We start from the raw sequence: 14480 nt of genomic DNA, 5'->3' as shown, positions 1-14480 counted from the left end.
GCCTGTGTTTCTGCCTCTCTCTCTCTGTATCTCTCATGAATGAATGAATAAATAAATAAAATCTTTAAAAAAAAAAAAAAAAGCAATATATAGAGTAAAAGGGAGTTGTCTTTTCTCCGAGGTAACCAGTCTGAGTCAAGGATTCCCAGTTGCTCTTGAGTCTGTCTGTCCCTGTCTTCTCTGCACTGGGGCTCTGAGTCCCTGACATCGGTCCCCTCTGGGTCCTGCCACAGCCTCCCTGTGGTCCAGTCCTGAGATGCAGACACCTGCTCTCAGGCCTTCCCTGCTGAAAGCCCTGCAGGGCTTCCTTGTAATTAGGGTCAAGTCCAAACACCTGACCGAAGCCAGGGGCTCGGGCTGCACGCTGGAATCACGTGGGGAGCAGTAAGACACACAGACGCCCACGTCTCACCATCAGAAGTGAGTTGGTCTGGAGTGAGGGTCCTTCATCAGCACAGTTTTAAAGTTCCCCCAGGTGATTCTAGGTGAAGCCAGGGAACTGGCCCGAGGGCTTGGTTATGCTCTGCATCGCCCTCCCTGCCTCTTGGGCTCCAGCCAGTCTCCCACCTGACACCTTCCATCCCAGCCACAGCGAGGTATGTCGGCTTTGCTGTGCTGCGCTGTCCCCTCCTGCTCTTATGGTTTTCTCCCTCAGTTCACTTGTCTTGAAACATCCTTCTGGCTCACTTTCTATCACAGCCATCCAACTCCACTGCGTGGCTGAGGTGACCCAGGCTCTGGCCAAACTTGAGTCAAGCTCCTGAGTCCTGGAGCTCCTGTGTCTTCCAATGGGCCCCCACCTTGGCTCTGTCCTGGCCCCTCTGGAATCCTGTTGGGGATCCGCTTCAGTTCCTCAGCCTCCCAACCCCGCCTGCCTTCAGCAAGAAGCCTGTGGAGATGGTTGAGCAAGTAATCACTCTGCCTTCTAGCAGTTGTACATCCGAACACCCTCACCCTGCTCCTTGGCTCTGGATCCCCGCCTTGCCTCATTTCTCCGCTACTGCAAGACCCCATCGTCCTTGAAGAGTCTGCCTTCCTGTCTCCACTTGATCTTAGCCAAAAGGCCGAGAAGCCATTGCCTTCCTGTCTTTAGCAAACGTCCTAAGGTTTTCTATGAGGTCGAAACAGATGGTGGAGTCCGCTTAAGGAGGGTTGTGTGATGAACGAGTCCCTCGGAAGCACCTACCCCCGACCGATCTCCACACTCTTGCCATTTGCGGAGCATCTGACCCCGCGTGGGGGGTGCGCTCCCTTCGGGTCGGGGGAGCTGCCGGGCGCCCCGCCCCCGACAGCCGGGATGAACCAACCGGCAGAGCGCGTTTTGTAAACGGACAAAAGGAGCTTTCCAAGGGGCAACGGCAGGTGTTAAAAGTGGCCGGTTGGTCGCCAAAGAGTCGAGCTCGAGGAGCCCCGGGGGTGCGGCGGGCAGGCACCCCACGGGCGACAGGAGGGCCACGGACCTTGCGGGTGCCGCCCCGCCCCCCCGGCCGCGCGCCCCGCCCCCGCCCCGCCCCGCCCGGATATCCGGCCCGGCCCCGCCGCTCGCTGGTAAGCAACATGGCGCTGTGTGAGGCGGCGCGCGGCGGCTCGTCCCTCCTCTGGCCGCGGGTGTTGCTCTTCGGAGACTCCATCACCCAGGTACCGCCGCTCGGTCGCACACGTCCGGGTCCCCCTCTGGGCGGCGCCCCCCGGGGGCCGCGGGCCTGGCGGATCGCTGGCTGCGGCCTCCCTGCGCCCTGCCCCTGCACCGCGACGTCCGGGCCGCTTCGGAGCCGCGGGCGGGGAGGGCGTCCCTGTTGCTCGGGCCCGGCGGGGGCGCGGCGGGCGAGGGGCGGGCAGGGACGTGGCCGGCGGAATCCCCGGGACCGCTGCCGCCCGCCCGCCCGCCCGCCCGCGTGAGGGGAGAACACGTTCGACCTCGGGGCGACCAAGTACCTCTCAGAGCTGTTCCCGTGGTGGATTTTATTTTTTTTGTCTTTTCAAACATGATTTCCTCAGTTTTCTGTGTCTGGGCAGTAAGGAAGGGCTTTCCAAATTTATAGGAATATATAGTTTCAGAACGTCACCCCGAGTCCTGTGGTTCACTTCCTTATTCCTTGCGAATCCTGGAAATGTACAGCGCGGGCCTCGCTTCCCGACTGCGCATACAGCTGATTGTTGTCTCGTGTGTATGAATTTCAGCGGCTTTTCTAAGTAGAAATGACTGTTAGTTCTCAGTAAGATGCGGGTGACGGGCCCAGCTGGTAGGAAAGAAGACGCCTCCCCCCCCCCACCCCCGATTTCCCGGGGCGCTGCTGCGGGGGCGCCGCAGCTAATTCCTGAAATGACGTGTGAGGGCAGCACTTGAGGGGCCAGGAAGTCCGGGAGCAGGAGGGGAACCCGGAACGCCCCGAGTAGTAACGGACTTTTTTTTTTTTTCCTTTCTCAGTTTTCTTTCCAGCAGGGTGGATGGGGAGCGTCCCTGGCTGACAAGCTGGTCAGGTGAGAATAGTTTCTGGATGGACGCTCCAGACTTTGTTGATGGAAACCGTAACTGCCTCTCAGAGGAGGAAGAGCGCATGATGCGCTTCCAAACAGTATACTCCTCCTTTCTTTGCCGGCCTGAGCTCGTTAGTGTCTGCAGGGTTGGGGGCCAGAAGGAAGGACAGGCACTCAGGGTTCAGCAGAAGTTCTGCAGGATGTGAAATCAAACCCTAAAAGTTGTAGGAAGGATACCGGGTTTGGAGCCAAACAGATACAGGTATTCATCTGAAGACCAGTTCTTTTCCAGTTATTACAGTGCATATGATTTTTTTTTTTTTTTAAGATTTTATTTATTCGAGGGAGAAACAGGCTCCACACAGGGAGCCCGATATGGGACTCGCCCCTGGGACCCCAAGATCACGCCCTGGGCTGAAGGGCTCAACCACAGAGCCACCAAGCCACCCAGTCGCCCCAACAGTGGATATGATTTAAACAAGTCATAAGGAGTTCAGTCAAAAGAAAGCCATATATATTCATAACCCAAAATTAGCATCATTTTTGGAAACTGCCCCAATTCAAAAGGTTACAGAATATTTAGAAATGTTTTCCACATTAAAAACAGTAAACACAAGTATTTGGAATATCAGTAAACTGATCAAGAGTTTTGTCTTCTCCTTTATAAGGAATAAGCTGGATGTGTTACCATCTTATTAGTACTTGGTAATTTCTTCACCAGTATAATTAATACACCAAGAAAATGTATTTTCAGTTATCTCCAAATGTGAAATGTGTTTTTAAATATCTTCACTTTCTCCATGTTTATCCCCTAACCTAGAAATGAAAAACTTGACCTTCCAGCTTTTTCTGTTCCCAAATGTTTTTCCCTATTTAGGTGGACTTAATCTAGAACATGAAACTATCATTCAGTTTTCCCTCTGTAAAATGGGAGGATTATAATGGCTAAGTTCTACTGAGTGCTTACCAGGTGCCAGAAACTGAAATGCATCATGTGTATTGGCTCATTTAGTCTTCACAACTACCCTGTAATACAGAGCGGGTTAGTCTCTGACCCAGTTTAGAGCTGAGAAGATGGAGGTCACACACCTAGGAAGTGGCAGGTGGCCCGGCTCTGGAGCCCGTGGTCCTGAGCCTCTGGAGATGATTAGGGCACCTGCTCTCCTCTTGGGGGAGGCTGGAAATGTTATGTGAACTTGCTAAGGCGCCTGCAAGTGTACCTTGAATAGTAGCTTTAATGTTTAGTAATCCACTGTTTAATTGGCCTGTTTACTTTTTCTGAAAAGCTAAATAATTCAAGTGGCCCAGAAAACCAGGCATTTCAGATATTTACCCACACATAATTTTTACCAAATGTTTAATAAATAATCATTTTAGTACTAAAATCTGGTGAGAATTGACAGTTTCCAAATATGCTTGCTAGAAGACCGCTTAATTAGAAGCTAGTTTATTTTTCAGAATTGAGAAAAGTTACAAGACAGAGTTGGAGACAGCGTGTGGTCTATGCGGTCCCATCTCTACTCCCAACAGGCATCCTGTTGAGACCCAACGTGTAGCGGAGTGGCTGCTGGCCCACCCCACAGAGGCTTCACCTCAGTGACCTCTTGCCCCTTAGGGCTCCGGCCTAAAGTGCCCGCCTCCCCTGGGCACCCTCGCCCGAGGATTAGGAACTAAAATCCCTTGCTGGGGCAGCAGACCCCTGGCAGAGGGAGCCCCACAGCCTCTGCTCTTCCACTGGGCGGACCCAGCTGTGGTTGGCGCGACTGGCAGGGGAGGTGGAGACTCCAGAGGATTCCACTCCACCCTCCTTTTTTAGTGCCATACCTGGGTTCTTTCTGCCCCTTTGGTGGATGTTTTCATCTTTAGCTGTGTGAACACTTGGGGAGAATTTTCTTTTAAAAGCTTGATTTCAGAGAATGTACGAGTGGGGGGGAGGGGGGAGAGGACCAGGCAGGCACCCTGCTGAGTGGAGAGGGGTTGGGGCCCATCTCACAATCCCAGATCAGGACCGCAGTGGAAACCCAGAGTCGGAAGGAAGCTCAACCCACTGAGCCACCCAGGTGCCCCCCGGGGGTGGATTTTTGATGTCAGCCTCAGCTGTAGGCACAGCCCTGAACTGATTCACAGTGGTTTTTTCTTTTTCTTTTTCTTTTTTTTTTTTTTTTGAAGTGTAATTAACATGCAGTGTTAGTTTCAGGTGGACTAACTCAGTGTCAAATGTAACCCAATTTCCACATTTTAAAGTTAGGAGGGCTTCATGTAACTGCCCTTCTGTACACTGCATATGTGCATAGGAATAAATCTAAAATACGCTGTCCTATAGTGACATCTTTTAAGTTTTAGCATTAGAAAACCATTTTAATAATTCTTAAATCTATATAAAGCCTTTTAAAATTCACTGACTTTTCTATTTTTTAGCCTTATCTCAGTATTTCTTTGACCAAAAATACTTGGTTTGAAGAAGTTAGAATAAATTCACCCTTTTCAGTTTTTAAAAGCTGCTGTTTGCTTTTAAAGATCAGCCTCTGCCCGGTTTATAAAACCGCATAATCTATATTGTTTCTGGAAGGCAATCTCCGAAAGCTGGACGTTTGGCAAAGAATCTTTCTGTTCTTACCTGTTCCCTTTTCATCTGAACTTAAATACTTGTTATTCATGAATTTAAAAGCCAGTCTTAATTTGCCAGTTTCTGTAGCCTGTGGAGTAAGGTGGGCACATTGATGATACTGTTCATTCTGGAGCAACTCCGATCGCCTCCCCTTTCAGAAGGGAACCTCAGCAGTTTGAACCCTGAGCCTCCCTCCCTCCCGCTTTTTTCCTGGTTCACAGCCTTATAATAGAGATTCTTTTTCAGTCTGTAATGGCTGCTTTTCATCTTCACACTGCCCAGCAGATAAGGTATTAGGTTCAGCTTTCATAGCTGGGGAGCCTGAAACTCAGAGAAATTAAGGGCCAAAGCCTGATCTGCTAGTCAAGGGTAACAAGATCCAGGCCCTGGTCACTCTGATTCCAGACCTTTCCCCTCTCCTCCCACATCATGAAGGCCTTAGGGAGGAAGCCACCTCACCTTCTGGTTTTTAAAACATTGCACTGAGTAAAACATTGGAGGGACAGGAAACAAACTCCTCTTGTCCAAAAAAAATTGTTTTAAGTAGGTTCTACACTGGGTGTGGAGCCCAAAGCGGGCTTGAACCCACGACCCTGAGATCAAGACCTGAGCTGAGGTCAAGAGTCAGATGCTTAACCAACAGAGCCCTCCAGGCACCCCACAGTATTCCATTTTATTTTTTTGGTTTTTTTTTTTTGTTTTTGTCTTTGTTTTTGTTTTCCATTTTAAATTAAGGGAGTCTTTAAAGTGGCTAGCCAGCTTTTTGTAATCATTATGCATTAAAAACCCCAAGCATCACACTTAGAAATAAATGTGGATGGGCAGCCCCGATGGCCAGCAGTTTGGCGCTGCCTTCAGTCCAGGGTATGATCCTAGAGACCCAGGATCGAGTCCCATGTCGGGCTCCCTGCATGCAGCCTGCTTCTCCCTCTGCCTGTGTGTCTCTGCCTTTCTCTCTCTGTTTGTCTTGAATAAATAAAGTCTTAAAAAAAAAAAAAGTGGCTAAATTTTATTGTCCCCAAGATTTATAAATTTTGAGAGCTTTTTGAGTAATGTCAAACCAAGTCCCTTCCTCTTGTCTCCGCATCTGTTGACTGGCCTGGTAGCCTGCAGTTGTCGGTGCCCTGGGTTCTCTGCTCCTATGTAGGAATTTGAACGATATACCAAAGTGAACCATGTCAATTTGCTAACCATAGATTGTACTGAGGTGTTTTCTTAATTTTATTATGGACAACTTTAAGCATCTACAAACAGCAGGGGGCCTGACCACTAAGTAAAGGAGCAGGGACACAAACCCAGGCAACCAGTCAAGATCCATGTTCATTGTACCATACGGTACTGGGAATCAAACCACAGAGGTTTTTTTTTTTTTTTTAAGATTTTATTTAAGAGTGTGTGTGGGCACAAGCAGGGGGGAGAGAGGGAGGGTGCCCCCAAACCACATATTTTTAAGAAGGAAAAACAATATATTTACTAAAATTGTTGAATCAGGCATGCCTGGTGGCTGTCAGTGAAGCGTCTGCCTTCAGCTCAGGTCCTCATCCTGGAGTCCCAAGCTTGAGCCCCACATGGGGCTCCCTGCTCAGCAGGGAGTCAGCTTCTCGCTGCCCTCCGGCCCCTCTCCCATCTAGTGTTCTCTCAAAATCTTTTAAAAAACTAAAAGGACTGAAAACCATGGGCTAATACTGATAATGACATGTCACTGTAGGTTTGTCACAACAAATGTGCCGCTCTCGGGGGCAGGAGTGTGTGGGAACTGTTTCCTCCTTTTGGGTTTGCTGCACACCCTAAGATGCTTCTTAAAAACTAGTCTGTAAAAACGCCTCAAAACTCCCATGTACAGACCCAAACCATCGTTACCCCCGAGCTCCAGCTGCTGGTGACTTCTGCCCACGATACTTGCTCACATAGCACCCGTCTGCTGCAAACTCCACATCACGGGACCTCGCTGCCCATGCGTGAGTCTGCAGACAAAATGACAGCCCGTTTGCTCAGTTACTCAGAACTCCTGTCAAGGAAGGGCTTGACCTGTGTCTTGGACAGATTTAAGGCCGGCACGTTCAACTCTGTGCCTGCTCTTCTCAAATGAAACTCCTCGGGCACCTGGTTGGCTCAGTCCAAAAAGCCTGTGACACGATCTCGGGACTGGGTTTGAGCCTCACGTTGAGGGCAGAGGTGACTTAAACTGTAAAAAGGTGAAAGCACATCAGAGCCACCTGACCTCAGCAGGTGCCACGGCCTGGAGAGCACACACCAAGGGTTCACTGCAGGGAGGACTAGAAACCATTCTTTGACCACAATTCATCTTTAAAAAATTCTCCATTTCAGAAAATGTGATGTTCTGAATCGTGGATTTTCAGGTTACAATACCAGATGGGCCAAAATCATCCTTCCGAGATTAATCAGGAAAGGGGACAGTCTGGACTGCCCAGCAGCAGTGACAATTTTCTTCGGTGCCAATGACAGTGCACTGAAAGGTAAAGGCATTCTTGGGTTTTTCTACTTCATTTTTAACTTTGGTTTGAGAGTGAGCGAGTGCACGTGTGCAGGGGTGGGAGGGCGGGGGGGCGGGGGGGAGCGAATCGCTAGCAGACTCCATAGCCAGGGCTCGATTTCATGACCCTGAGGTCACAACCTGGGCAGAAACCACGGGTTAGGTTAGACTGAGCCCCCAAGCGCCCGTTTTTGTGTCAGAGCAAACTTAAAACTTTCTTCAACCGTGTACTTCTTGCCCAATAGATAGTCTTACCAAATTTATAGAGTTCCCAGAGTTTATTTGTATTTCTTTTGGCTTTAATGTCAGCAGGTTTTATTCCCGACTTATTTTCTACCTGAGTTATTGGCCGATCTAAGATCTCAAACACTTAAAATGTTTTCTAGGGTCCATTAGTGTTGTGCTGAGTTTTGAATGTTTTTCTCATTAGTTGGGGTAGCTGGCAGCAGGGCGCCCACCTTGCAGGGGGTGAACCACCCGTGGGGGAGCAGCTCAGGATGCCACCCCAGCCCGGGCACAGACTTCTCCGGGTGCTGGGAAAACGGGCATGAAGTGGGGCTGTGTCCCTGTCTTTGGAAAGCGCCGCCCCTGAGGATGGAGGGCTGGCCAGCGTGGGCCCTGCCCTCCCTCCTGCTCCTGCGAGGGGGGCCCCGGGCGCAGCGTAACGGGGAGAGTCGGCAAGCCCTGGGCACAGGTGGGGACGGCGCGGGTGAGGCTGCAGGGAGAGCCAGGGGTGCTCGCCGTCGCTGAGAAAGCTATTCTAGGAACCGTGACTGTTAGCAGAGACCCTTTATGTCATACACCAAAAGCTGTAAGGAAACTCCCAAAGGTGAATTTTTATCAGAATTAAGACAAGGAGAAACAGGTTCCAAGCATAAAAGCAATGGAGGAAATCATAAAGGAAAAAATAAGGCTTATGAAATATGTCAAACCATAAAGACTCAAATTGGAACTTATTTCTTAAGCTCTCGTGCTCAGAGCTACTGAGTGTGAAGTGAGATGGGCACATTCTTCCAGCCAGTGGGGAAAGCTGCCGTCTGGAAGGATAGTTGAGGGCTGCAGCGGAGGGCTTGCCTCGCCTGGAAGCAGCCCGACACTCAGTAAAGCAGCCACGCAGAGGTGCAGACGCTTCTGTGAGGGCGTCTGTCACAGCAAATGGTAGGGCGCCGCGTGGTCAGGCTGGTCCCCTGACAACTAGCCATGTTTCGGGGACCTGTGGACACAGAAACGCCTGTAATCTATATAATGTCACATGAAAAAGTCCAGTGTGGTTATGTATCTTCAGCATGATTCCAGTTTGTCTGTTTTTTAAAGTATACGTATCATATGGAAAAGACCAGAAGTATGTCCACGTGCTGCCAGCGGTTTTCTGGGTGGTGGGATCAGAGTGGTTTTAGTCTCCTCCTGGGATTGTGTTCACGTGTGGTTTGCCACACGCCTGCAGCGGCTCTTGTACACTTGCACGTGAGCCCATTTAGAAATAAGCCTCCGCCACCATGATGGGCGTGGGGCCACGGCTGACCTGTGTTGGCCGGCTGCTTCCCACGCTGTGCCAATGGATCTTCACGACCCCGTCAGGCAGACCCAGCTCTCGTCCTCCCCGGTGAGGAAGTCACAGCACGGGAAGGCCGAGCGTGTCCCCCAGGGCGCAGGCTAAGCCTGAACCTGGCAGCTTCCCTCTGTGCCAGCCAAGCGCTGCAGTCCTGGGTGTTAAGCCGCTGTCGCCGCCGCTGCCAGGCACCCTCCAGAGCCTCAGACCTGGACTGCGTACTGACCTTCCTGTTGTCACCTGTAACAAGTGTGCACCTGGGGTATCCGTGTTCCTCCCCGACAGATGAGAATCCCAAGCAGCACATCCCCCTGAACGAGTACGTGGCGAATCTAAAGAGCATGGTGCAGTACCTGAAGTCTGTGGACGTCCCTGAGGACAGGATCGTCCTCATCACGCCGCCCCCACTTTGGGAGGCTGCGTGGGAGCAGGAGTGCCTCCTGCAAGGTAAGCATGTCGGCAGCGTGCCCAGCAGCCAGAGCGCCAGCGTTGGAGAGACTCCCGTCTGTGCGCCTAGGGTCTGAGGCCTACACGTCCTTATTGGGCTGTTTTGTGTCAACGGAGATTAAGCCCAGAAAGCAGAGCTTGGGTTACGTGGACCCCTGCAGGTGTGGCCCGGGTGAGGGATCCTCACTGTGGCTGAGGCGGCCCCGGCCTGGAAGGAGCCGTGCGGACGCTGAGCGAGCATCTCCGCAGCCTGCCTGGGTATGCACCAGGCTGTCCTCCCAACTTCCCAGCAGCAGGAAGTGCCTCGGCCGCTGCTGTGCCCTTCTCTGTCCACACGCAGCCTTGCCTGTGCCACCGCTCTGCAGCAGCGGGCTGCTGGCCGACACCAGGTCTCCACCCAGGTGCTAAGCCAGGACCTGGGGTGCTAAGCCAGGACCTGGTCCCCGGTTCCTGCCTGCCGGGCTAGGGAGGGCGGCCGTCCTGTAAATACAGTTCCCCCACGGAGGTAAGTAGACAGGTTTACCCTCAAGAGGACGGACCGGGAGGAAGGGGCTCTGCCCACCGTCACAGGAAGTGGATGAGTCGCCCTGTCGCTGGCTCAGAGCTTAGTGGGGGACCCTCATGATGGCTTGTAGGGTGGCAGGTCTGTCCCGGAACATTCGTGCTCAGCCCAGGTGGGCAGAGGTGTGCCAGTTAGAGCTCCTCGGTGCTTCCCAGATTGTAGGTCACAACACCGAGCGAGTTATGTTTCTTTAATGGAATAGAAAAAACAATGGGACACAGTAGACACTGTTCCGTGAGACTCGTTTCACTTACGTAGATGAGGTACGTGCCTGTGGATGGAGAAGCCTCCGGGTCACCAGGCCTGCACAAGGGCCCGCTGTGACCTGCCTGCGCTCTCTCAACAGGCTGCAAATTAAATCGTCTGAACTCGGTTGTTGGTGAATACGCAGGCGCCTGCCTCCAGGTGGCCCACGACTGTGGGATCGATGTCCTTGACCTGTGGACCCTGATGCAGAAGGACACACAGGTACCGGGGCTGGCTCGGTCCTCGGGGGAAGTGGGATCACACAGACGTGACCCTGCTATGTGTGGCTCTGAGTAGGTGAGACCGTTATCCCTTTCACCAGTTAAACCAGGAAGCTGAGGTAGGTGGGGGGGAGCCCCAGAGGCTCCAGGACGGCGTGCAGCCCCCACCCTTGCTTGGCCGGGTTCCTCTGCTGCACCCAGCAGCTGGCATCCTTCCCCGGGACCCCTCAAATGGTCAGGAGTCCACACAGAGCAAAAGGAGCCAAAAAATGGTTCCTATTAAGGACATTCAGGCCAAGTTCTTTTATAATATGGGGGAGAGTTGGTTTAAAACGCATTGAAAGGCAAAATGACGGATTTAAGCAGGACCTTGTGGTGGGCCCCCGCCGGCCCCCGCGCTGGGCAATTCCCCCCACAAAACCAACACCTGCACTTCAGTCTCCCTCCCAGCCCTGGCCCTCCTGTGGTTTCCCAGGCCAGGAGCAGCAGAGGACAGCATCCAGTGTCCTGGCTTCGTCTGGGTTGGCGTCCATCTAAGAGGTTTGAGAACTGAACACTACTGTGTGAGGGGCTCTTACAAAGAACCCTTGAAGGTTCTAGAGCAGGGAGTGGGGCAGAGAGGAGCCCCGAGGCCTGGGGACCCCTGGTCTGGGAGAGTTGTGAACGAGCTGGCCCGCTGGCTGCTCCCCGCAGCTCTAAGGGTAGACGCGGGGCACCCAGCAGCTACAGCTTAGGACCGGACAGGACAAGCTCCGTCTGCCTCATACCCAGACGGGGGGTGTCCAGCAGTGGGACACCCCGGGCCCAGCAGACAGGGCTTTTGTTGACATCAGTGCACCGTGTTCACTCGTTCAGCCTCCTCTTCCAACTGATGAGCTGGAAGGTGGCTCAGGCCGGCCCTGAACAGTGGTAGGCGGTTCACGAAGCTCAGTCCGTCCGGGCAGCAGGGGGAGCTGCGCGGCTGGTAGCGCGCGCTAACTTCTCTCCTCCCTTGCAGGACTTCTCGTCCTATCTGTCAGATGGACTGCACTTGTCACCAAAGGGAAATGAGTTCTTGTTCTCCCACCTGTGGCCTCTGATAGAGAAGAAAGTCTCCTCCTTGCCTTTGCTGCTCCCTTACTGGCGAGACGTAGCAGAAGCCAAACCAGAACTAAGTCTTCTGGGAGACGGGGACCATTAACCACAGAAAACCAAGTGTGGCCATTAACTTGCCGGAAGTGACAAAGATAAGTGATCAGACCTTTGCTCATGACCTTGGAATAAAAAACACTGAACCTCCCCCACCAAGATTAATAAAAGCATTAGAATTTTTAGAGAAGCTCTCAGATTGTTGTGTTCTGGTGATATCTGACTAGGTGCAGGTGTCATCAGTGCAAACCCTGGGCGGCTTGTTAACTCTATAAATGGAAACAAGGTAAAGACGTATTTGTTTAAAAAGTCATAATTTTATAAAAAAAAAAAGACTGATTTTCTTACATGGAGCTGGGAACCGTTCACTCTCACATACACCCACTCACCTATCAGATTCCAGAAGTGTTACTCTATCATCGACTAGTTAAGACAGCAAACACCACAAGGCATAATAAGTTCAAGTATTAGTGTAACAGGCATCTGCATAATAAACGTCCTTAGAAGAAAAGATTTGATCTGTCACAGGTTCAGTTAATTGCCCTCAAAGTTTACAAATTATCTCAATGTTTTGGCTGTGAGCACATTTCACTACTTGGGGTGGGAGGAGCTTTTAACTATAAATTTTTATCCTTCACAAAGTAAACGCACACAGTCCTAAAGCCCTAAAGCAAGAAGCGACACACCTGTCCACCTGTGGGTCACTACAAAGGGATTTTCGGAACCAGCCGTGTAGGGAGAGGCTGCGTTTCCTCCCTGCGCAGCACAGCGCGTCGGCCTTTCAAAACCAGCCGTGCTTTGGGGAGAACTCGCTCACGCAGCCTCTTAGCCACTAGTGTCTGCAAGGAGGCAACCATGCTCTCACGCTGAAGCAGCTTAGGCTTTGTGAACAGGGAGCATTTCAAGAGCACGGCGAGAGTACCAGACAGAAAACAAACTGCCCAGCAGACGAGCCCTGAACACTTGGCAAGATCCTGTAAATTCAGTTTGGCTATCTGTAAGCTAGATTGTGTTTTAATCCTAGAAGTGCTAACCTTAGAATTTGAAGAAAAAAAAAAAAAAAGTTAACACATTTAAGTTTAGGAATAATCTGGGTTATTCTCCCTGCTACTGAAAGCTCTGGGTAATGCCTAAAAACAGAACCCACATTCTAGAACATATTAACTCTGTTTATCTCCTTTGTCTTTACCTGAAGGCAAAAAATAAAATCTGTGTTCCAGTTGTCCTCACAAGTAACTGCCTAATGCCTCCCAATAGTCAGCGGATCATTACAGTGTATATAAAAAAAAAAAAAAAAAAACCAACTGATCTCCTTAATCAGTGCTGTTCTCGATAAAAAGGTTAATTTACAAAAATGTAAATATTCAAGACCTAATCCAGCTGTATTTTCTGCTTTTGCACCACAGGTTGAAAGATATTTTAGAAACAAAACAAAAAAATGAAACCTGAAAGCCTCAAAATAAGCTAGATTCACCTTACCTCTTCCAAAGGACAAGGAGTAATTTGTGTGTAAAGGAGTCCAAACACATGACCAGCATTTGCTGGGAAGTCCCTTATTTCTCCCAAATCTTCACAAAATAGACGCAGGGGTTTCGAGTCCACGGTTCAAAAACCCTGCGCACCGAAGCCCGAGCTCGGGGGCTGCAGCCTAGCACTCCGTCTCCTTGCTGCCCACGCGGTTCTGACGCTGCAGCTTGAAGGACGCGGCCTTCTCGCTTCTTGTGACCGGACGGCCCGTGAGGTCCTCAAAGGACTTGGCGGCTGTGCTGCTGTTGGGGAAGGGGTCCTTCTCAAAGCCGTCCTCGTCCACGTGCGAGTCTGTGCTGGGGTCCTCCTGGATCGTGTCCATGCGCTGGTGCTCCAGTTTGGGCGCCACAGGCATCGGCGGCGGGACCGGGGCGGCCTGCAGGGGCTGTGGGCGGCCGGGTGTCTGGGGCGCGGGAAAGGGCTTGATGATCCGGACCGAGGCCGAGTCCATGCTGCTCAGCATCTCCACGTTCTGCAAAGACACAGAGCCAAAGGCGGTCCAGGTCTTGCAGCTCCAACCTTCCTCCGCCAAAAGGCGGTCCGCTCCGGGCCCCATGACCGCCCCCACACTAAGGAAAGCATGAGGTGAGGGCCCCCATACACCCCACAGGTCCTGACAATTTGCCACCTGAAGACCCAATCCTATCAAGTAAGGATCCCAGAAAACAGGAAAAGTTCTCAGAACATTAACGTAGGTCAATGCAGACCAGCTATCTTGGGGCTGGGGGCAGGCGGACGGGCCGACCCACCCTTGAGTTTAAATCCATCCACACAACTCGTCAGAGTTCCCACATGGATCCTTCCTGCCAGGAAGGACCTACTACCGCAGAGAGGGTGGGCCCTTGCTGGGGTGGCCCCAGCTCTAGCAGGGGCTCTGAGCGCCTGCCTGGCAGTGACCATTTCCCCAGTACTTACGCTGGGGTGGAAGAGAGACAGAGACTCATACTGCTTATCCAGCTTCTTATCCTAGAAGGAAAAGGAGCGGGAAAAGGTCATTCTGACAATTCAGTTACACACTCTTTCCCTTTAGGCTCCTCCTGAGTGAGGAACCACCTCAGAACAGGAGTGTGGCACGTGTTAGCAGCTCCAGTAGGGGACAATTTCCTGCACAGACTTTCAGAGTCCTCCCACCAGCGCACAAGTGTTTTGGAGTCAACAAGGAACTAGTCAAGAAATGCTGAAGTGCAATTCTTCTGAGAGACTTCCCCAAAGGCATCTCC

General features: G+C 51.6%; 2 protein-coding genes across 10 annotated transcripts in view; one reads left to right on the top strand and one right to left on the bottom strand.

The window, feature by feature from the left end:
- Positions 1 to 1508: 1508 nt before the first annotated feature.
- IAH1 (isoamyl acetate hydrolyzing esterase 1 (putative)) lies at positions 1509 to 11918 on the top strand. 5 transcript variants are annotated; one of them, XM_041755641.1, is made up of 6 exons: positions 1528 to 1638; positions 2429 to 2481; positions 7415 to 7563; positions 9415 to 9576; positions 10485 to 10606; positions 11603 to 11918. In XM_041755641.1, the coding sequence occupies exons 1-6, from the start codon at positions 1558 to 1560 to the stop codon at positions 11783 to 11785; spliced, it is 750 nt and encodes a 249-aa protein (XP_041611575.1). In that variant the 5' UTR covers positions 1528 to 1557; the 3' UTR covers positions 11786 to 11918. The 5 variants fall into 5 exon arrangements, with proteins under 5 accessions (XP_041611576.1, XP_041611577.1, XP_041611575.1 ...); XM_041755645.1 differs by having other exon boundaries at positions 1554 to 1638; positions 7447 to 7563; XM_041755642.1 differs by lacking the exon at positions 2429 to 2481 and having other exon boundaries at positions 1509 to 1638; positions 7447 to 7563.
- A 112-nt stretch (positions 11919 to 12030) lies between these two features.
- The window catches only part of ADAM17 (ADAM metallopeptidase domain 17), a 48976-nt gene continuing 46526 nt past the window's right edge, over positions 12031 to 14480 (bottom strand). For all 5 annotated transcript variants that reach the window (XM_041755637.1, XM_041755638.1, XM_041755635.1 and 2 more), the window contains 2 exons: positions 14176 to 14226; positions 12031 to 13732 (listed from right to left, as the gene is read on the bottom strand). In XM_041755637.1, coding sequence (XP_041611571.1) covers positions 13382 to 13732; positions 14176 to 14226 — 402 coding nt within the window. In that variant the 3' untranslated portion in view covers positions 12031 to 13381. The remainder of the gene's footprint in view (positions 13733 to 14175; positions 14227 to 14480) is intronic.

This window comes from Vulpes lagopus, chromosome 5 (genome assembly GCF_018345385.1).
Source record: "Vulpes lagopus strain Blue_001 chromosome 5, ASM1834538v1, whole genome shotgun sequence".
NCBI lineage: Eukaryota > Metazoa > Chordata > Mammalia > Carnivora > Canidae > Vulpes > Vulpes lagopus.
Note: the sequence above shows the minus strand (reverse complement) of the source record. Positions and strands in the feature narration are given on the sequence as shown.